The sequence below is a fragment of the Engystomops pustulosus genome, chromosome 4 (genome assembly GCF_040894005.1).
Source record: "Engystomops pustulosus chromosome 4, aEngPut4.maternal, whole genome shotgun sequence".
NCBI classification, from domain to species: Eukaryota; Metazoa; Chordata; class Amphibia; order Anura; family Leptodactylidae; genus Engystomops; species Engystomops pustulosus.
Window position 1 is genome coordinate 146,429,191 of NC_092414.1, and position 24,128 is coordinate 146,453,318.

The following is a 24,128-nucleotide window of genomic DNA, read 5'->3' on the forward strand; positions in this document are numbered from 1 at the left end:
GCCATTGCTGGCTGCTTGCTGGGTAAAGTATATAACTAGTTTTAGTAGAAATATCTTACAGGCAGATATGCAATTGAGTGATGTATCTCCTGACTTGCTCTGTTGTTTAATTGTTCAACCCCTAACTATATTTCTTTCACCATCCACTTAATTTTAGAATGGATTCAAAACTCTGGTGGATTTATGCTTGGTTTTTTCACATTGACCTTTGGAGTTTTGCATGTAAGTACAGACATAATTCTTCAATTGGATTTCTGCAGTTTCTTAAAGGTTGTAGTCCTAATGCTATACTGTCATGACATAGTGTTAATGCTGCTGTAGACACTCACAGTGTTTATGCCCCTAATTGGTGCCATCAAGCTATCATCTCTGCCCATGACTAGGTCTGTATTTAGTGTTAATGCTGCCCTAGGCACTCACAGTGCTCATGTCCCTTATTAGTGCCATCAAACTATAGACTTTGCCCATGAGCAGTGCCACAGTTAGGCTGTATTCACACTTCCGTTTCCCGCCCGTACCGTACCGTAGCGGGCAACGGCAGTGTACGGGGAGAGGAGGAGGAGGTGAGCGCAGCTCACCCCCGCCCCTCTCCATAGCAACCTATGGCGCATGGCGCCGTATTACGGGAAAAGATAGGACAGGTCCTATCTTTTTCCCGGGTACGGAACGGTACGGTACTTTTTCCCATAGGATGCCGTGCGCCCATTGCTGCCTATGGGGGACGTATATCGGTAGTATATACGTCGGCCGTATATACGTCCCCCATACGTGTGAATGTAGCCTTAGTGTTAATGCAACCCTAGGCCAATACAGAGCCCATGCATCGAATTTGTTCTGCCTCTGCCCAAGATTCTTTGTTATTAGAAATGTGCATTAAAAGAAATGTTTTTTCTAAGTAGCAAGAGATGGTGTTATGACTAAAGTCATAATTAAAGTCATAATTAGTCATATTAATATATGATATAAATGTGTTTTAAAAAAAGAAAAGCAAAAGCTGTAGTTATTAATGAAAAAAAGTATTTTACTTTAAAGTATTGTCTCTGAGCAAAATCAAACAATAAAAGTGAGGGTACTTCAAATTTGAATGTAATATAAAATACATTTTATGATTATTGATAAACTTATGATTGTGATATGTCTAGTATGACGGACCTTTCTATATTGTGTTTTTTTCTTATTCTTGATAGGGACACAAAATAATATTAACTGGGAAATTCAGCGATTTGATGGCTGGTATAACAATCTGGTGCATCACAGCAGAGGATCTGCAGGTAAACTTTAACTTTAGTTGGAATACACAACACATGCAACACATAGTACATGTTATACAAGTAGTACATGTTTTACCTCTTGGAAAAAAGTAAATGGGTTCAATGATACTTGTTTGACATTGCTGACTCTAAATAGTAAGGGTGTTCCCACATGTGACCCAGTTTATAATAAAATATTACTGTAGCCACCAACCTGATGGCTGTTACTTTAAGTTACTGGTTGGTGGGTTAAAGTTTAGAAGACCTGTTAAAGTTTGGGTTCAGCCGAGTTTAGTCAAACCTGAACTTGAAAATTCAGTTTGGATCCCGAGCCTCGACCCAAAACCCCCCAGTCACACCCAAAATTGGTGGGAGTGGTAACTGCAGGCAAAATTGCCAACTGTATTCCAATCAATGTGCACACAACATCAATCATGGGCTTCGATAGTGGAGGGGGGAAGCAGAACAACAGTTTGGGTTCAGGGGTTTCGAATCTGCAACCTTAACATTGCCTTTTGAAACCGGTCATTACTATTGGTGGGTCCAATTCCACCCCGGTTACCAATGTCTGATTTTTTGACACATAACATTTGTTGTAACATACATCTTTAAGGGTTTGTGCTGGTAACTTATACCTTTATATGTATTATCAGGTTCTAGACTCCTGCGACTCATGCCTCCAGCATATTCTGATGGAGTGTATCAAGTAATGAAGGAACCACATCTTCCTAACCCAAGAAAAATAAGCAATGTTGCTATGAAAGGCCCTTCAGGTCAATCATCTCAAAGGAACCGAACAGTGTTAGGAGTCTTTTTTGGTAAGAAAAACATAAAATTTAAAATTCCTTTTACCAAAGGTAAATCATATTTGGTTAATACTGTATGTACGAAATGACCGGACAGATATCATACAGGTATACAAAGATATCAACTAAGAAATATATTAGGTATTAGTCTGTTTTGAATCTCATTTAAAAAGAAATAAAATGAGGCTTAAAAATAAAATACATACATTTCTTCCAGTGTGAATTACTGCAGGTGTGTAATGAAAACATGAAGATAATTGCAAGGGTCAGATAGGAAGGTTGTAGCTCTTTATGAATATTCTTTACATAGCGCCATAGTCAGGTGCTGAAAAAATGTAGTTCTCTGCACAGAAAACTCTCTGTTTCTTTTTGTGATTGAAAGGGCTCCTTGTGGTCAAACCTTGCATGATCAACATAAAAAGTGTGTTGCATCCTCCAGTTTTCTTTAATTGTAAATCCCCTTCAAAATATCTTCACATTTTAAATACTATTATTTTTTATCTGAGGAATTTATCTTCTTGGAAAGGCCACCCAATGCAAGAAGCATCTTCCAGCAGGAGATACAGTACCTGCTTGATACTTATTATCCCCATAGAGCAGTGGTGGCGAACCTATGGCACTGGTGCAAGAGGTGGCACTCGAAGCCATTTCTGTGGGCACTCAGACCATCACCCCAGGATAGAGTTTACCAAATAGGACCAAATCCACCAAGTCCCAGGCACTTTAGAGATGATGCTCTCAGCGCTATTTTAAAGCAACATTTCATTGGCTGTTAGGAACTGCGGGAAAAGTGAGACGGTGTTTCTTTCTTTCTGAATTTACTCTCCTTCTTTCAACTGTATTGGTTGCCTCAGGGGGGCGATACAATTGAAAGATGTGGAAGAACAGGTAGCAATACTTACGGGAAAATAAGCAGAATTTATTTGTAGTTAGGGCACTCAGTCTCCAAAAGGTTCGCCATCACTGCCATAGAGTATAGTGTGCACATTGCCAAAGTGTATTATAATAAAACTGTATTTTTACGATACAATGTAAAGTTAGATGAAAGTTTACCTTTCTTTCTGCAGAGCAGTGTCCCATGTCCCATGGGAATAGCCTGTGAGAAGCAGTCCCCCCCCCACAACCCTCTTGGGAAACCGCGTACGTCATGCATCTATTTCAAATTAAAAACCTACTATATCCCTCCTTTCTTTCTGCAGAGCAGTGTCCCGTGTCCCATGGGAATAGCCTGTGAGAAGCAGTCCCCCCCCCCTCTTGGGAAACCGCATACGTCATGCATCTATTTCAAATTAAAAACCTACTATATCCCTTGGAAAAAGACAATTTTATTATAAATAAACTTTGACAAAGTGTACACTATTCTCTATGGGGAAAGGGGGGGGGGGGGGCAGAAAAAGGGCTCCTGATAACAGGTTCCCTTTAACCGCTGAGTCAGTATTTATACATTGACAAGCTTTTCACTTTTAAAATAGAGCTTTAATATATTTGTAATGATGAACTGAAAGTATTGCCCATAGCTCAGAAAGCACCAAACCCTATAATTATGTGCTAAGGAATATACGGTAACAACATATAATACAGAGGTGCATTTGTCACTGATCCCTTATTAACATGAGACTTCTCACAAGTCTTTCTTCTCCTATCAATATCAGGGCCACTTGAGACATTGGGCACATACATGTGAGTTTGAAGGGATTTTATAAAGGGTGTTTTCTGGTATTACCTCTACTTTATTCATTAAAATGGGTCAAAGTTGCAATACTAGAAAATGCCAAATGCCAAAAGTGGTGTAAGACTTTGTAATCTCTTTTAAAAAAAATAGTTTCAGATGAAATATTTAATTTATGCCAATTGAATCAAAAGTAGCCAACTAAAGCTGTCATAAATAAAAGCTGAACTGAATATAGAAAGCTGTAATAATATAAAAATGTTTTAGATGTGATACAATCAGATATGAAGAATCATATATATTTTAACATAAAAGAAGTCATTGAAAAATATTGAATATGTCAAGTTTCTAGTTTTTCGTATACTTACTGTGTTAAGTGTCCTAAATAGAGGCAATTTTAAAAATGAAGCAAATCATTTCAGGAACTAGGTAAAAAAAAAGACTAAGAACATGGCTGGTAGTATATTATCTTACATTGTCAATAAAGGGCCCAAATAGTGTTCATATCTACAATTTTACCTAAAATTAAAGGGGTTATCCGAGGGTATAAAAAAGTCATTGGTGTCCGGTATGGGGCGGGTTAAAAAATTAAACATGTACTTACCTCCCGTCCTCCAGCGCAGCAATCTCTATGGTCTGTGCCCCATGTAAACAAACAGGGACATGGAAGACATGATGCGTTCACCTTGTTTAACCGCCTAATCCCAGTCACCAATGAGTTTCTTTATACCCTCAGATAACCCCTTTAATAGCTAAAGATAGCATAACAACTTTAAGATATTACAAGTTTCTAAGAAGAGCTGAAAAATACCTACTGTATGGCTGCTATTGTTCATGAATAAAGTCTTTAATTTTGTTTGTTGTTCTTGGTTTCTTTTCTGTTGTTTGACATGACAACTTCAAATGACTTTAGGGTGTGTTTGAATGGTCATGAAGACATAATGATATCATCTGGGAAACATTGTGTGAGCTTCTAATGACATGTGGAGACAAAGAATGAATACCATGCTTTTTAATCATTCCAGTTGGTTCAATTGTATAGAAAATAATAAATGTAATACCACAGAACTGTTTTATGACAACAGACAAATAATGATGCAGCATAGTAATATAGTAATAACACAGATGTGGTAAGTGTGCATAAGAACTATACAAGAAGTATAAGTAACAAAATACATGATTCTTTTATTACTGCATGCAATTATTTTTAGTTCTTGTGTGTTTAGTGTAGTTTAGTGAAAAGTGTATTTATTCCATTTTCATTTCATACATATTGGTTATGTAGGAGAAATAGGGACTTCACCTTATCAGTCAGTAACAACCGATTAAGAATAGGAATACCCCTGGTATCTTGAATATACTAGGATTTGGTAATAGAAATGGTCTTTCTGCCAATTGACACTCAGTGCGGGACATGTATCTAAGGTGTTTTTTTTTGTGTGTAATTAAGACTTTTGGCAGGTCTTTTTTGCACCTTATGTATGATCATGCCTTTCAGTTATGTATGATAGATTCTTAATTTTTCCGGCCCTGGCAGGTGCAACTTTTGCCTTTTTTTTCTGATTTTTTGTTGCAAAAGTCTCAAATCCACCAAGCCATGTGAGGTGGTTGTGTACAAGAGTAGACATGCATTTTTAAGCAATCTGGCGTGGTCATGCCTGGTGAAATGCAATACAACAGCCAAGGCGGGAAAAATGTCCTAATTATATTGCTGTTAACATTTACTTATACAAAACACTCTGTTAATGCAATTTTAACGTATATGTATGTTAAGATTATGTTATCGGTTGCCTTTTGTAAACGCAAATGTTAACGGCAATGTAATTAGGTAAATCTCACCTCAGCTGTTGTATTGTATTTCAAAACGTGAAGTAAATGCGACATGTGAACGCAGCCTTAAAGCATGTCAACAGAAAAATTTGCTGTAAAAAGCCACAAAACACAAGAAGTCGCAAAAAAATAATTTTATAATTTTGCTTTATGTGAATTGAAAATGTACTAAAATGTTCATAATATAATAGAAAATAGAAAATAGGATAGAAGTGAAAGTAAATACTTAAAATAATATAATAGCAATATGAAACAATCTATATATATATAAAATCAGTATAGGAACAATATAAGACAAATAAAGCAATAGCATAATTATTTTACTGTTTTTTTATTGTTCTTATATTATTTTTGTATTTACTATTAATTCTGCTCTATTCTTTATTTTATATGTACAATGACATTTTACATTCACAAAAAGCAAGATAATTTTGAAAATAAACTTAGGGCATTAGACAAGCAGATAGTAAGAAAATGGTTATTGTACTGGTGTTAGATATGACAAGCATCTATAACCCATCACAATCAAACAATGCTTCTGAACAAAGTTCATAAATTTTAATCCCCTAGTGATGTTTACACAATAAAGATCATTTTTGACCCATAACTTTACAATTTAATCAGTTTTATTGCTGTTTAAGCTCCTATAACTTTGTGATGGTCAGTGTAAGATTTCCGTAGTGTGGGCGGGGACTCTCTGAGCAGACACTTCACGGTTTCTCTGTGCTATGAAATGCTGTGTGCTGACAATGTGCTTTGATTATCAGGGTACAGGGTTTATGTATGCCTTTATGCAGCTTCTGAACATTCTGCTAGTATCTGACACATAGAAAGAGAGATGAGACAGATCAGAGATGAGATGATTAGATCCATCCAGCTATGCTCACCTATAACACACACAGTGTCTACAAGCGCTTGTAAGAGTAAGTCTCTGCAAGTTGTTTGCTGGTAGGAAGTTCCTGCGTCTGAGCTGGTCTTGTAATGCAGGGGGGGGGGGGGGCTGGAGGCAGAGAGAACTGCAGTGTGCAGATAAGAGAAGCTATTCATGAGAAGAATCCGACCATAGTCAGAAGATTCACAGTCGGACTCAAGTGCAACCAAATTATAAATAGCAAGACTAATAGAAACAGGTTGGAATTATATATGTGAAATGCTGTATTCTTGTTAATAACAGTGAATTAGACAATATATTATTTTGTTAGACGACGTATATTTAAGAAACTTGTCTTTGTGGGAATACCCCTTTAAGTCATATTTTGCTGTTTAAGAATCTCAATTGACCCTCAAGCATGTTAAAGAGCAGGAGGAGCTGACTAGGTTGATATATATAGTTATGGGGAATGATTCAGTACTTCAGTACTACATTTTTACAGCATTTTCTACAAACACATTGATGTGAGTTTACCAATCACAGAGCCACTCCCTGACTTTTCAGCATAGAAAGAGCAGAGATTTACATAAAAAAATTACGAGTCATGTTGATTTCTCCCCACAAACCTAAATGTAATGTGTCCACCCTTAACTTAGCTCAATTAAAGGAGATGTCCAGATCATTCACATTGCAGCTTAAATGTGATAATACCTAATTTTTAAACAAAGTATATGCCATTAGATGACTTATGTTTTGAATTATTATTCTTTATTACTCTTTGTAGCGTGTGTATGTAAATTGTTGTTGCATCTCAGCACCTTGATGGAGACAAGTTTACGTACAAGACAGATCCTGTAGGTTTATTCTTAACCCCTTAACGACCAGGCCCTTTTTTGTTTTTGCATTTCCATTTCTAACCCCACCTTCAGAAATCAATAACTTTTTTATTTTTCATAGTAAAGAGCTAAGTGATGGCTTGTTTTCTGTGTACCAGATTTCACTTCATAGTATTGGTATTTAATATTCCATTCCCTGCTCTGGGAAGTGGGAAAAAATTCCAAATGCATTGAAATTGGTGAAGAAAGCGCATTTGCTCCATTTTCTTGTGGGCTTGGTTTTTACAGCCTTCACTGTGCTCCCTAATTGACATGATCAAGGGGATACTAAATTTATATAGGTTTTATGACATTTTTTCATACATTTACAAAAATGAAAACCTCCTGTACAAAAAAAATTTCTTCATTTTGCCATCTTCTGGCACCAATAACTTTTTAATACAGTGTGTGTTGTCATTTTTTGAGAGATAAAGTTCAAAATGCATTTTGATCACTTTTTATTACAATTTTTAAATGTTGCAAAATGGCAAAAAAGGGGTGTTTTCGACTTTGGGTGCTATTGTCTGTAAATGGGTTAAATGCTGGGAATAACTGTTTTTATATTTTGATACTTTGGACATTTTGGGATGTGGTGATACCTAACATTTTTATAATGTTTACTGTTTATTAATTTTAACTTTTTTTTTTTTTACTATTTTTAAGACCCCCTAATACAGTATGGCAGTATATGGTTTTTTTACTGACCATTTATAACAATATGCCACTAGCACATAGAACACACAGCCTTTGGTTTTACAAAGACCCAAGGTTGTCAGGGAGACAGATTGCAGCTCCCCGAGCAACGATTTAAGCTAACATTGTGGCACTCACATGATTGAAGGGTTAATACTCGATCGGTTGGGGCAATATACAGCAAATACCCACCTTACATGGAGAGGCCTCAGCCCATGAGCCGTCTCCATATACCTGCATCCAATTTATACAATGTATGCCTACTAATACGTCACCTGTCGGTAAGGGGTTAATAGAAATCTACCACATGAATGCTATGCTTCTCAACTAAACAAGCTTACATGCTGGCATGTGTCTACTGAAACAGGATCTATTTCTTTTTTGCTGCTAATAGGTTAATTTTTCAGAAAACCATCTTTTAAAACTATACAAAAGCTACATTGCAGACACCTTTTGTATCTCTGACAGTACATAATATCAGCCTGAGGCTAAAGATCAGTCATTTAAAAACATCTAGAAGTCGGTCTGTAACCAAAGGTCTTTTGTAATTTGTAATTTTGTAATTGGGTGTACTTAAGTCAGGGCCTAGCTGAGCTGCCCAGTACCCAGATTCGGTATATTTTTCTAGATTTTGATGTTATTTATTTGCAATATCCAATAATAGAAGTAACATAATTGCACATTTCATAATTGTTATTTGACTGTGTTACAGGATATCACGTCATGTCTGAAATCTATGGCATTGAGAAACTGGGATGTCCCATTGAATATTTGAATATTGAAATCCCAGCTGGAGATGAAGTTTTTGATCCTGACAACACTGGAGAAGTTGTTATTCCATTTCGACGTAGTAAATGGTGTAAACGAACTGGGAACAGTCCAAATAATCCACGTTACCAAGTATGATCAACATATCTAATTTCTAGAAAAGGCTCAATGAAGATTTTTATGATAATAAAATGAATCTAACCTTTAAAGAGAACCTATCAGTAGGTTTGGAGACAATAATCATGCGGCTGGGACTTAGGGTCCAAACTTTATTACCTTACCTGTTTTTTTAGCTAGAGATTTTGTTGCATTGAAGCAATGCTGCCACAAGACAGCATTGCTTCAATGCTAGTAACCAGGGGAGTGTCTGCTCCAGTAAGAGAGGGAATGGGAGCACAGTCAAGGTCAGACAAGTGCTGCTAGTGGGAGATTTCATTATTGGGGGAGGAGACAGAGCAATCTATCAAAAAGACGTACAAAACAGTGTGTTGCTTGGGTTCCGCATGTTGTGGATTCGGTTGATTACTTGGAGGCGCTGGTGAAGATCTAGCGGTCATGGTCCACATTGGGACTAATGAGATAAGAGGTAGGTGAAAGATCTTCAAAAATAATTCAGGGACTTAGGCAAGAAGCTCAAAGGTAGTTTTCTATAAACTTTTGCCTGTAGTACATGCTTCACCAGAAAGGTATCAAGAAATAAGGGAGGTAAACAAGTGGCTCAAAAGTTGGTTAAGGAAGGAAGAGTATGGGTTCATGGAGAACTGGGCTGATTTAGCTGATGACTACAGGATCTACAGCAGGGATGGGTTGGATCTTAATAGGGAGGGTGCAGCAGGTGTGGGGGAAAATGGCTAGAAGGTTGGAGGAGTGTTTAAACTAGAGACGTTGAGGGAGGGCAACTAGACTTATAAAGAGCAAGACATAGGGAACTGGGAAGTGTTATGGTACAAGGGGGAGGAAGCGACTTGGGAAAGATCAGGAACTAAGAACCAAATACCAGAAGCTTCACAAACAAAATTAAGAAACTGGAACTCTTGATTTTAATTACAGTCTTTTTAGAAAGGACTGTACAAATAAAAAAGGGGGAGGGGTTTGTTTATATGTGAAATCTTGCTTCAAACCCATCCTGCAACATGACATCACTGAGGAAAATGAGCATGTGGAGTTCCTATGGGTAGAGATATGGAGAGGAAAAAACAGGACTGGCGCATGGGGCACTGCATGTTGCCATTTTGGGGATGGCCATTGCTCCCCAATGATGTGCGACGGCCATTCACAGAATAGGAAATAGGATGAAACAGTATATAAGACAAATACATTGTGACCCTTGTTATAAAGTGCAAAGTGCAAAATTCTGTATATAAAGTATATGGCTAATACAGCACCAATACCAAACAATTATGGTACACAAATACACAGAAGTATAGCCATGAATTTATAACATTTTAGCTGAATGATACCTACAGGACTATAAAGATATGGACACACTGCCTGGCATGCACCCCACTGGTATTCCAGCCACACAGGTCTTTGTTAAGGGGTGATGGCAGTATTAAATAGTAGGATTTACCATTAGCAGAGCGTTCTTTGGAGTTTTTGGGTTTAAAGTTTGGTACAACCCTGAACTTTGCGGTTGGGACCACTCAACACAAGTTATTAGTCTGACATTGCTATTGTGTTTTTCAGGTGAATTCTGTAACAGCTTGGATTGATGGCAGTTCTATCTATGGCCGTTCTCATTCTTGGAGTGATGCTCTGAGAAGCTTTTCTGGGGGAAAATTGTTGTCTGGCTCAGACCCAATGTTTCCTGTAGAAGCCAGTATGGGGATCCCTATGTGGAAACCTATCTACCCTTTCAAGAGAGGGAAAGAAGACATTGGGATTTATGGTAAGGTCTATTTAAAGGGGCATTTTAGTGATGATTACACTTTTACAAGACAGAGGATCACTGAGTATTCAATCAGTAGGACCCACAGCAATGCCAAGATTATATGTCCTGTGTGCCATGAGTTCTACACACTTTATTAACTTCTAGGAATACCTGTATACAAATGAGAGATAGGTATTAACCATTGGCTTTAGTTTATATGGATCCATTGAAGTTTTTGCTGCTAAGAAAAACACCTCAAAAATAATATAACCCTATTGGACTTCAAACTATTGAAAGATGCATCTATTCAGGAAAAAAATAATCATTTTAAAGAAGACCAAATATTATGGCATGAAGTTATGGATCCACAGCAACTGCTTATTTCATTGTGTATATACATATTATATACTGCATGTCACCTTTCTGTAAAATTATTTCCTTTTTATTTGTAAAACATTTTTAAGATACTGACCCAGAATATATATATATACACTCACCGGCCACTTTATTAGGTACACCTGTCCAACTGCTCGTTAACACTTAATTTCTAATCAGCCAATCACATGGCGGCAACTCAGTGCATTTAGGCATGTAGACATGGTCAAGACAATCTCCTGCAGTTCGAACCGAGCATCAGTATGGGGAAGAAAAGTGATTTGAGTGCCTTTGAATGTGGCATGGTTATTGGTGCCAGAAGGGCTGGTCTGAGTATTTCAGAAACTGCTGATTTACTGGGATTTTCACACACAACCATCTCTAGGGTTTACAGAGAATGGTCCGAAAAAGAAAAAACATCCAGTGAGCGGCAGTTCTGTGGGCGGAAATGCCTTGTTGATGCCAGAGGTCAGAGGAGAATGGGCAGACTGGTTTGAGCTGATAGAAAGGCAACAGTGACTCAAATCGCCACCCGTTACAACCAAGGTAGGCAGAAGAGCATCTATGAACGCACAGTACGTCGAACTTTGAGGCAGATGGGCTACAGCAGCAGAAGACCACACCGGGTCCTTTCAGCTAAGAACAGGAAACTGAGGCTACAATTTGCACAAGCTCATCAAAATTGGACAGTAGAATATTGGAAAAACGTTGCCTGGTCTGATGAGTCTCGAGTTTCTGCTGCGACATTCGGATGGTAGGGTCAGAATTTGGCGTCAACAACATGAAAGCTTGGATCCATCCTGCCTTGTATCAACGGTTCAGGCTGGTGGTGTCATAGTGTGGGAAATATTTTCTTGGCACTCTTTGGGCCCCTTGGTACCAATTGAGCATCGTTGCAACGCCACAGCCTACCTGAGTATTGTTGCTGACCATGTCCATCCCTTCATGACCACAATGTACCCTGTAACATCTGATGGCTACTTTCAGCAGGATAATGCGCCATGTCATAAAGCTGGAATCATCTCAGACTGGTTTCTTGAACATGACAATGAGTTCACTGTACTCAAATGGCCTCCACAGTCACCAGATCTCAATCCAATAGAGCATCTTTGGGATGTGGTGGAATGGGAGGTTCGCATCATGGATGTGCAGCCGACAAATCTGCGGCAACTGTGTGATGCCATCATGTCAATATGGACCAAAATCTCTGAGGAATGCTTCCAGCACCTTGTTGAATCTATGGTTCTGAAGGCAAAAGGGGGTCCAACCCGTTACTAGCATGGTGTACCTAATAAAGTGGCCGGTGAGTGTATATATATATATATATATATATATATATATATATATATATATATATATAATGTCTATGATGAGAAATGTCATTCTATTTCTATGGAAGGTCTCCCTCTAAATATGTTATATTTCTTTACAGCATTTGGTTATAACAGAGCGAATGAAAACCCATTCCTTCAGGCTGAAAGCATTGTTTGGTTCAGATACCATAACTATCTAGCTGATGAATTTGCAAAAAAACACCCACAGTGGTCAGATGAAGACTTGTTCCATCATGCTAGAAAATGGGTGATTGCCACCTACCAGGTAAAATAATCCTACAAGGATTGAATTTTTATGAGTAGACCATATATAGCAAGCTATATCCATTGAGTAAAATCTTAATCACATCATATGACCAAACTATTATTTAGCTACTAAACATACAGTTTGATAATTCAAGTTCACAAGTGTAAATTTATTCTACATAACATAAATCTATGAGAATTTCCTCAAAAACCTTTAAACAGACCACCTCAAGAGAAGTACATTTATAGGCATTATACCTTAAAGTTTTTCTCAGAAGAACCCAAACCTCCACCTTCTCCACTGAAGAGAGTAATCACACTGTATGACAGTATATGAGAGTACACTGGGAGTTGTGACCGGGAAGTCATTATTTTTTTTACATACTGTATGTATGTGGACTAAGGAAAACATTAATTATATTCTCCATACATATAAAACAGGATGTTTCTTAGAATGTAAAATTCCTTTACCTATAAAGGTGGCTCCAGGGCAATTCTGATCATTCTTTTCACTTCTCTGTGTGAAATATTACAGGTAGCACCTGGTTATAGCCAATTTATTTTGCAATGATGTTCTTTCAACTTCCATATTATAGTGCTCAGTGGAATTTTCCATAGTTTAGAAATAATTCTGTATCCATCAGTACAGTGAGGGGGTGCAGAGGGTACGGTTGCAGCCGGTCCCAGGAGGTTTAGGGAGCCCATAAGGTGTCACTTTCCTATTTGAAAAAACTACAATATAGTTGGTTTGTTTGCCACAGACTTAGCATTCGGACCTGAGTCTTGATGGACTGGGGCCTAATTATTGATAGATTTCTGCTGGTGTCATTACTTTCCACAACTTTTTGCAGCATCCGCTTTCTTCATGTGTTCATTTTTTCCGTTTGTCATTTCTTATCAATAAGAAAAAAACAAGCTACCGTATATACTCGAGTATAAGCCGACCCAAGTATAAGCCAATTTTAACACAAAAAAACTGAAAAAAAGGATTGACTCGAGTATAAGCCAAGGGTAGGAAATGCATTGGTCCAAGCCTGCCCCCAATATACATACATCCAGTGCATGCCCCCCAGTATACAGCCTGCAACCCCTTCCCCCTTTATATAGCCTGCAGACCCTGCCCCCCAAATATATATAATCTGCAGCCCCTGCCCCCCCAGTATATAGCCTGAAGCCCCTGCCCCCAGTATACAGCCTGCAGCTCCTGCCCCCAGTATATAGCCTGCAGAACCTGCCCCCAGTATACAGCCTATAGCCCCCAGAACACAGCCCCTCACAAGGAATGCCCAGCCTATAAGAACACACCCCTGGGAGGTCCTCTTCTGTCCATTGATGTTCTTGCTCCGATCCCTCTCTCCTTGCTCCGCCGCTCGAGCTGTGACGTCGGCGGCTTGCTGACGTTCAAGTGTGTGCAGCGTTATGTCAGAAAGCCACTGATGTCACAGCTCGAGCGACGGCACTGCACGGAGAGAGGTAGCTGGAGCCAGAACATCGATGGACAGAAGAGGACCTCCCTGGAGAACGTAGGGTTTTCAGCACATTTTTTGTGCTGAAAAACTCGGCTTATGCAAGTATTTACGGTAAATTTCTAATGAAAAGCAGTAAGAAAACTCATTTTTCCAGATGGAAATAGATACAATGCAATTATTAAAAAACAGGTCTGTGACCCCTGAGCCATTTTAGGGCTTCAAGACCAATCTTTCCTATGTCATTATAAGAGGTTATAACTTTGGAAGGCCTTAACATATCAAGAGGATTTTGAGATTGTTTTCTTGTGACACATTGGGCAACATTTACCGTATATACTCGAGTATAAGCCGACCCGAGTATAAGCCAAGACCCCTAATTTTACCACCAAAAACTGGGAAAACCTATTGACTCGAGTATAAGCCGAGGGTACAGCCAGGCCCCATGTAGTATACAGCCAGGCCCCATGTAGTATACAGCCAGCCCCCATGTAGTATACAGCCAGCCCCCATGTTTTATACAGACAGCCCCCATGTTGTATACAGACAGCCCCCATGAGGTGTACAGCCAGCCCCCATAAAGTATACAGCCTGCCCCCTGCTAAGCATATAAAAAATAAAAAACGTAATACTCACACTCCGGTGTCCGGATCGTTGGTGCAGGTCCTAATCTTCAGCGCGAGGCTCCCGATCCTCGGCGCGGTATCAGGCGGCGGCGGCTCATCTTCTCTTTTATTTCTTCTGAAGCCGGCAGATCGCGTCCATGAGATCTGCTGTGCTGGCGCACAATAAGATGCAGCGGTGTCGCGGCTGATGACGTCATCAGCCGCGACACCACGGCATCATAGTGCGCACCCGCCGGCAGATCGCATGAGCGTGATCTGCCGGTTACAGAAGAAAGAAGAGGAGCCGCCACTGCCTAGTACCGCACCGAGGATCGGGAGCCTCGCGCTGAAGATCGGGAGCCACGCCAACGATCCGGACACCGGAGGGTGAGTATTAAGTTTTTTATTTTTTACTTGACTCGTGTATAAGCCGAGGTGAGGTTTTTCAGCACATTTTTTGTGCTGAAAAACTCGGCTTATACACGAGTATATACAGTATTTAACTGGCAGTGCCAGTTTGCTGGGTGCAAAATGCTTGTACATATATTTATGAAGTGTTTGTGCCAGTTTTGTGCCACAGCTGGACTGTATCCACCGCACCATAAAATTCTGCACCTAAAGGGGCCGTTTGACCCTAGGGCTGCCATAGAAGCGATCGGCATCCTCCATCAAGGGCACAGGGGGTGCCGATCATCCAGGTAATGCACTATAGACCACCATGACCACAGCGTTTATAAGGTTAAACAGCCGGGATTGGGACTATCGCCAAACAGCCGGGATCAGGACTATTGCCATCCCAGCTTTTAAAGCGGGGGCCTGTCTGTCCCAAACTGCTGGGATCATGTGGTGCTCAGAAGAGCACCTGGGCGGTCACCGTGATATAACTGTACACATTGGTGTGATAACTACCAGCGCTTTTGTAACTACAGCAACGTCATGGTGCGGAAAGGGGTTAATGTCAACTAAAATTTAACCTAAAAAAATAAGAGATCACTCTTTTTGGTAAAATTTTTGTAATTGTCTTTACAAATTATGTTTCAATATTTACTTACTTATTATCTTTAAGTTGTCTCATTCCTTGTTTTACAATGACTGAAATCTGACTGTCATGTATTATTCATGTAGAATATTGTACTGTATGAATGGTTGCCAGTGTTTCTTCAGAAGGAAGTTCTTCCTTACCAAGGTAAGTCTTTCACAATATCACCCCTGGGTAGAAGGGTTTTACTGATGTAATATTATTCAACAGTAATTACTAAGAAGTAATGTGAATTAAGCATATGACTCTTCAGTATCAATATCTATGGCCGTCTGATTTGTAGAACACATGTCCAATTAACATTTGTATTAAATGGATGTATTGCAAAGTGAAATAGCCAGAAAATCATTAATTTATGCAACAATCTAGTATAAATCTTGTTCTAAGTTGAGGCATTTGTATGAACAACTAAAATTGTCGCTACTAGTCTATTGTTAGTTGCTGCTTTCAGCAAGTTGATCTTTACTATAGTCTCAATAAAATACATTCTAATTAGAGATGAGCGAGCACTAAAATGCTCGGGTACTCGTTATTCGAGACGAACTTTTCCCGATGCTCGAGTGCTCGTCTCGAATAACGAGCCCCATTGAAGTCAATGGGAGACTCGAGCATTTTTCAAGGGGACCAAGGCTCTGCACAGGGAAGCTTGGCCAAACACCTGGGAACCTCAGAAAAGGATGGAAACACCACGGAAATGGACAGGAAACAGCAGGGGCAGCATGCATGGATGCCTCTGAGGCTGCTTAATCGCACCATTATGCCAAAATTATGGGCAACAGCATGGCCATGACAGAGTGACAGAATGAAGCTAGATAGCATCTAAAACATCCAATAATTGACCCTGACACTATAGGGGACGGCATGCAGAGGCAGCGGCAGCAGGCTAGAGAGTGTCATGGCGACATACCCTAAATGGACTCAGGCTTCAAACCAATGGGTGGCAGAGAGGAACCAAAGGAGGTGAGCAAGAAGCGCTCAAATAATATCGGTACATGATAAAAGTTTGCCAGTATATTTTGTGGATTACACAGCAGGGTGGCGACAAAGTTAACATGGAAGCCATGAAAACAACCCAAAATTCTGCCTGACACAGCTCGTTTGATAAGGGGACCATGTATGGAGGCAGTGAACTAGTAGTAGATTAAAGGTGCTGCAGTTAAAACTATGTTAGTTGGATCTTGGCATAGAGCTGGCGCTCCGCTGCCAGGCGAGCTTTCGCCAATCCAAGCCCCTGTCTCTAGGCTACTCCCCAAACAGCACTTCTAAGAACCTTTTGTATAAGATCAAGTGTAGTAGCGTTCTTATAAGTTTGGGATATGGCGGGTGAGGGGAATGTAAACAGATGCGCAAGAAGCGCTGAAATAATATCGGTAAATGATAAAAGTTTGCCAGTATATTTTGGGGATTACACAGCAGGGTGGCGACAAAGTTAACAAGTTTGATGTGGAATGCCCTGTAATAGCTCTTGGGCGGTGTGCCTTTTATCGCCTAGGCTCAGCAGTTTGAGCACCGCCTGCTGTCGCTTAGCGACGGCACTGCTGCTGTGCCTAGAGCTACCGACTGATGGCGCCATGGCCACGGATGGTAATTCGGAGGAGGAGGAGGTGGAGGAGGGGTGGGAGGAGGAGGAGGTATAGTAGGCCTTTGAGACCTGGACCGAGGTAGGCCCCGCAATCCTCGGCGTCGGCAGTATATGACCAGCCCCAGGGTCAGACTCGGTCCCAGCCTGCACCAAGTTAAGTGTAGTAGCGTTCTTATAAGTTTGGGATATGGCGGATGAGGGGAATGTAAACAGATGCGCAAGAAGCGCTGAAATAATATCCCTAAATGGTAAAAGTTTGCCAGTATATTTTGTGGATAACACAGCAGGGTGGCGACAAAATTAACAACTTTGAGGTGGAATCCATGAAAACAACCCAAATTTGTGCCTGACACACCTCGTTTGATAAGGGGACGATGTATGGAGGCAGCTATATGGACGACTTTTGGAGGTAGCAATGGAGACAACGTGTGGAGGCTGCTATGGAGACCATTTAATTTGGATAGTGCCTGTATGTGGCAGTCCAAAAAAGTTTTCAAACCAGAGGAGCAGGTAGGTGGCCCTCCAGAAAAATGGAATAGATTGAGTGCCTGTATGTGGCAGTCCAAAAAAGTTTTCAAACCAGAGGAGCAGGTAGGTGGCCCTCCAGAAAAATGAAATAGATTGAGTGCCTGTATGTGGCAGTCCAAAAAAGTTTTCAAACCAGAGGAGCAGGTAGGTGGCCCTCCAGAAAAATGAAATAGATTGAGTGCCTGTATGTGGCAGTCCAAAAAAGTTTTCAAACCAGAGGAGCAGGTAGGTGGCCCTCCAGAAAAATTGAATAGATTGAGTGCCTGTATGTGGCACTCCCAAAAATTGTTTAAAACAGAGAACCGGGTAGGTGGCCCTCCAAAAAAATTAAATCCATAAAGTACTATAGCTAGAGCCAGTGGGCCCTGTCAAAAAATAGCCAGTTTCCTCTGCTTTAGTGTACAAAGAGGAGGAGAAGGAGGAAAATGAGGAGGAGGAGGAGTGCATAAATTATTCAGGTTGAGCTTCCTTCACCTGGTGGAGATTGGAAATTATGAGAAATCCAGGTTTTATTCATCTTAATAAGCGTCAGCCTGTCAGCGCTGTCAGTCGACAGGCGTGTACGCTTATCGGTGATGATGCCACCAGCTGCACTGAAAACCCGCTCGGACAAGACGCTAGCGGCAGGGCAGGCAAGAACCTCCAAGGCGTACAGCGCCAGTTCGTGCCACATGTCCAGCTTTGAAACCCAGTAGTTGTAGGGAGCTGTGTGATCATTTAGGACGATGGTATGGTCAGCTACGTACTCCCTCACCATCTTTCTGTAAAGATCAGCCCTACTCTGCCGAGACTGGGGACAGGTGACAGTGTCTTGCTGGGGTGACATAAAGCTGGCAAAAGCCTTGTAAAGCGTACCCTTGCCAGTGCTGGACAAGCTGCCTGCTCGCCTACTCTCCCTCACTACTTGTCCCGCAGAACTACGCACTCTGCCGCTAGTGCTGTCAGAAGGGAAATACTGTTTCCGCTTGTGCACCAGGGCCTGCTGGTATTCATGCATTCTCACACTCCTTTCCTCTCCAGGGATGAGAGTGGAAAGATTTTGCTTGTACCGTGGGTCCAGGAGAGTGAATACCCAGTAATCGGTGCTGGAATAAATTCTTTGAACGCGAGGGTCACGGGATAGGCAGCCTAGCATGAAATCTGCCATATGCGCCAGAGTCCCAACGCGCAAGAATTCACTCCCCTCACTGGCCTGACTGTCCATTTCCTCCTCCTCCAACTCCTCCAACTCCTCTTTTTCTGCCCATACACGCTGAACAGTGAAGGTCTGAGCAATGCTCCCCTCTTGTGTCTCGCCAACATTCTCCTCCTCTTCCTCCTCATCCTCCTCCACCTCCTCCGATATGCGCTGAGAAACAGACCTGAGGGTGCTTTGGCTATCAACAAGGGAATCTTCTTCCCCCGTCTCTTGTGACGAGCGCAAAGCTTCCGACTTCATGCTGATCAGAGAGTTTTTCAACAGGCCAAGCAGCGGGATGGTGAGGCTGATGATGGCGGCATCGCCACTGACCATCTGTGTTGACTCCTCAAAGTTACTCAGCACCTGACAGATATCAGACATCCACGTCCACTCCTCATTGTAGACTTGAGGAAGCTGACTGACCTGACTAGCAGTTCTGGTGGAAGTTGACATCTGGCAGTCTACAATCGCTCTGCGCTGCTGGTAAACTCTGGATAACATGGTTAATGTTTAATTCCACCTCGTGGGCACGTCGCACAACAGTCGGTGAGCGGGCAGTTGGAGGCGGCGCTGCGCTGCCCTGAGAGTGGCAGCATCTGTGCTGGACTTCCTGAAATGCGCACAGATGCGGCGCACCTTCGTGAGCAAATCTGACAGATTGGGGTATGTCTTGAGGAAACGCTGAACTATCAGATTTAACACATGGGCCAGGCATGGCACATGTGTCAGTCTGCCGAGTTGCAGAGCCGCCACCAGGTTACGGCCGTTGTCACACACAACCATGCCTGGCTTCAGGTTCAGCGGTGCCAGCCACAGATCAGTCTGCGCCGTGATGCCCTGTAATAGTTCTTGGGCGGTGTGCCTTTTATCGCCTAGGCTCAGCAGTTTGAGCACCGCCTGCTGTCGCTTAGCGACGGCACTGCTGCTGTGCCTAGAGCTAGCGACTGATGGCACCATGCCCACGGATGGTAGTTCGGAGGAGGAGGTGGAGGAGGAGGCATAGTAGGCCTTTGAGACCTGGACCGAGGTAGGCCCCGCAATCCTCGGCGTCGGCAGTATATGACCAGCCCCAGGGTCAGACTCGGTCCCAGCCTCCACCAAGTTAACCCAATGTGCCGTCCGCGACATATAGTGGCCCTGCCCGGCAGCACTCATCCACGTGTCCGTGGTCAGGTGGACCTTGTCAGAAACGGCGTTGGTCAGGGCACGGATGATGTTGTCTGACACGTGCTGATGCAGGGCTGGGACGGCACATCGGGAAAAGTAGTGGCGGCTGGGGACCGAATACCGAGGGGCGGCCACCGCCATGAGGTTGCGAAAGGCCTCGGTCTCTACTAGCCTATAGGGCAGCATCTCCAGGCTAAGCAATCTGGAGATGTGGACATTAAGGGCTTGGGCGTGCGGGTGGGTTGCACTATATTTTCTTTTCCGCTCCAGCGTCTGGGGTATGGAGAGCTGAACGCTGGTGGATGCTGTGGAGGATCGTGGAGGCGACGATGGGGTTTTTGTGCCAGGGTCCTGGGCAGGGGGCTGACTATCAGCTGACACAGGGGAAGGATCAGTGGTGTGCACGGCCGGAGGTGAACGGGCTTGGTGCCACTGATTCGGGTGTTTAGCATTCATATGCCTGCGCATACTGGTGGTAGTTAAGCTAGTAGTGGTGGAACCCCTGCTGATCCTGGTTTGGCAAAGGTTGCACACCACAGTCCGTCGGTCATCCGGTGTTTCCTTAAAGAACTTCCAGACTTCTGAAAATCTAGCCCTCGCCGCGGGAGCCCTCGCCACGGGAGCTTCACTACGTGACACATTTGGCGCTGATGCACCTGCTCTGGCCCTGCCTCTCCGTCTGGCCCCACCACTGCCTCTTCCAACCTGTTCTGCTATAGGACTCTCCTCCGTCTCAGAAGCACTGTGTTCACCCGGCCTCTCAACCCAGCTTGGGTCTGTCACCTCATCATCCTCCGATCCCTCAGTCTGCTCCCCCCTCGGACTTCCTGCCCTGACAACAACTTCACCACTGTCTGACAACCGTGTCTCCTCATCGTCGGACACCTTTTTACACACTTCTTCCACTACGTCAAGAAGGTCATCATCACCCACAGACTGCGACTGGTGGAAAACCTGGGCATCGGAAAATTGCTCAGCAGCAACCGGACAAGTGGTTTGTGACTGTGGGAAGGGTCCAGAAAACAGTTCCTCAGAGTATGCCGGTTCAAATGCCAAATTTTCCTGGGAGGGGGCAGACTGGGGGGGGGGAGGAGGCTGAGGTGCAGCAGCTGGAGGAGTGCCGATTTCGGTGACATGGGTGGACTGCGTGGAAGACTGACTGGTGGACAAATTGCTCGAAGCATTGTCGGCAATCCACGACATCACCTGTTCGCACTGTTCTGGCCTCAACAGTGCTCTACCACGAGTCCCAGTAACTTGAGACATGATGAACCTAGGGAGTGTAGCTCTGCGGCGTTCCCCTGCTCCCTCATCAGCAGGTGGTGTCTCACCCCACCCAGGACCACGGCCTCTGACCCCTGCAGTAGATGGACGCCCACGTCCCCGCCCTCGTCCTCGTCCTCTACCCCTAGCCCTCGGGTTAAACATTTTGAAAATGAAAGTTATATAACTTTAATTTTTTTTTTACTTTTTTTTTTTGTTTTTTTGTCTTTTTTAGTTTTTTTTGTGTTTTTTAGTTTTTAAAACCAAACAATGCTATCCTATTGCTATGGCTATTTTATAGCCAAGTATGAAAGCACACTGCTATGCCAGATGAGATGACGCTGAGTTATGAAAAAATAAACGTAAAATAAAAAGGAAATGGCAGACTGTGCCTAATTGAAATCCAACCCCTAATAAATTATCCCACTTCGGTCTTTGCGATGGATATGTGCGTCACTAAGCGCTAAACACAGCGGTCGCAAGTCTCACTCCAAATTCCTCACAATTGGCTAGTATATGCACTGCAGCAAGGACAGCCACCAGCAGATCAACCAGAAATAAAATATATATAACGCTATTGTAGGCGTAAGTAAGCCGTTTGGATTCTCCTTTGGCTATTTTCTAACCAAGTATGAAAGCACACTGATGAAATGACGCTGAGTTATGAAAAAATAAACGTAAAATAAAAAGGAAATGGCAGACTGTGCCTAATTGAAATCCAACCCCTAATAAATTATCCCACTTCGGTCTTTGCGATGGATATGTGCGTCACTAAGCGCTAAACACAGCGGTCGCAAGTCTCACTCCAAATTCCTCACAATTGGCTAGTATATGCACTGCAGCAAGGACAGCCACCAGCAGATCAACCAGAAATAAAATATATATAACGCTATTGTAGGCGTAAGTAAGCCGTTTGGATTCTCCTTTGGCTATTTTCTAACCAAGTATGAAAGCACACTGATGAGATGACGCTGAGTTATGAAAAAATAAACGTAAAATAAAAAGAAACTGCCAGACTGTGCCTAATTGAATTCCAACCCCTAATAAATGATCCCACTTCGGTCTTTGCGATGGATATGTGCGTCACTAAGCGCTAAACACAGCGGTCGCAAGTCTCACTCCAAATTCCTCACAATTGGCTAGTATATGCACTGCAGCAAGGACAGCCACCAGCAGATCAACCAGAAATAAAATATATATAACGCTATTGTAGGCGTAAGTAAGCCGTTTGGATTCTCCTTTGGCTATTTTCTAGCCAAGTATGAAAGCACACTGATGAGATGACGCTGAGTTATGAAAAAATAAACGTAAAATAAAAAGGAAATGGCAGACTGTGCCTAATTGAAATCCAACCCCTAATAAATTTTCCCACTTCGGTCTTTGCGATGGATATGTGCGTCACTAAGCGCTAAACACAGCGGTCGCAAGTCTCACTCCAAATTCCTCACAATTGGCTAGTATATGCACTGCAGCAAGGACAGCCACCAGCAGATCAACCAGAAATAAAATATATATAACGCTATTGTAGGCGTAAGTAAGCCGTTTGGATTCTCCTTTGGCTATTTTCTAACCAAGTATGAAAGCACACTGATGAGATGACGCTGAGTTATGAAAAAATAAACGTAAAATAAAAAGAACCTGCCAGACTGTGCCTAATTGAAATCCAACCCCTAATAAATTATCCCACTTCGGTCTTTGCGATGGATATGTGCGTCACGAAGCGCTAAACACAGCGGTCGCAAGTCTCACTCCAAATTCCTCACAATTGGCTAGTATATGCACTGCTGCAAGGACAGCCACCAGCAGATCAACCAGAAATAAAATATATATAACGCTATTGTAGGCGTAAGTAAGCCGTTTGGATTCTCCTTTGGCTATTTTCTAACCAAGTATAAAAGCACACTGATGAGATGACGCTGAGTTATGAAAAAATAAACGTAAAATAAAAAGGAAATGGCAGACTGTGCCTAATTGAAATCCAACCCCTAATAAATTATCCCACTTCGGTCTTTGCGATGGATATGTGCGTCACTAAGCGCTAAACACAGCGGTCGCAAGTCTCACTCCAAATTCCTCACAATTGGCTAGTATATGCACTGCAGCAAGGACAGCCACCAGCAGATCAACCAGAAATAAAATATATATAACGCTATTGTAGGCGTAAGTAAGCCGTTTGGATTCTCCTTTGGCTATTTTCTCACCAAGTATGAAAGCACACTGATGAGATGACGCTGAGTTATGAAAAAATAAACGTAAAATAAAAAGAAACTGGCAGACTGTGCCTAATTGAAATCCAACCCCTAATAAATTATCCCACTTCGGTCTTTGCGATGGATATGTGCGTCACTAAGCGCTAAACACAGCGGTCGCAAGTCTCACTCCAAATTCCTCACAATTGGCTAGTATATGCACTGCAGCAAGGACAGCCACCAGCAGATCAACCAGAAATAAAATATATATAACGCTATTGTAGGCGTAAGTAAGCCGTTTGGATTCTCCTTTGGCTATTTTCTAGCCAAGTATGAAAGCACACTGATGAGATGACGCTGAGTTATGAAGAAATAAACGTAAAATAAAAAGGAAATGGCAGACTGTGCCTAATTGAAATCCAACCCCTAATAAATTTTCCCACTTCGGTCTTTGCGATGGATATGTGCGTCACTAAGCGCTAAACACAGCGGTCGCAAGTCTCACTCCAAATTCCTCACAAT

At 42.1% G+C, this 24,128-nt stretch overlaps 1 protein-coding gene across 3 annotated transcripts in view; it reads left to right on the forward strand.

Annotated features, from left to right (window-relative positions):
• Positions 1 to 24,128, forward strand: part of LOC140127380 (dual oxidase 1-like) — a 164,785-nt gene that overhangs the window by 29,706 nt on the left and 110,951 nt on the right. For 2 of the 3 annotated variants that reach the window (XM_072148000.1, XM_072147998.1), the window contains 7 exons: positions 141 to 222; positions 1,188 to 1,271; positions 1,904 to 2,068; positions 8,707 to 8,894; positions 10,449 to 10,650; positions 12,440 to 12,606; positions 15,784 to 15,844. In XM_072148000.1, coding sequence (XP_072004101.1) covers positions 159 to 222; positions 1,188 to 1,271; positions 1,904 to 2,068; positions 8,707 to 8,894; positions 10,449 to 10,650; positions 12,440 to 12,606; positions 15,784 to 15,844 — 931 coding nt within the window. In that variant the 5' untranslated portion in view covers positions 141 to 158. The remainder of the gene's footprint in view (positions 1 to 140; positions 223 to 1,187; positions 1,272 to 1,903; positions 2,069 to 8,706; positions 8,895 to 10,448; positions 10,651 to 12,439; positions 12,607 to 15,783; positions 15,845 to 24,128) is intronic. The other variant, XM_072147999.1, reaches the window with a different exon arrangement.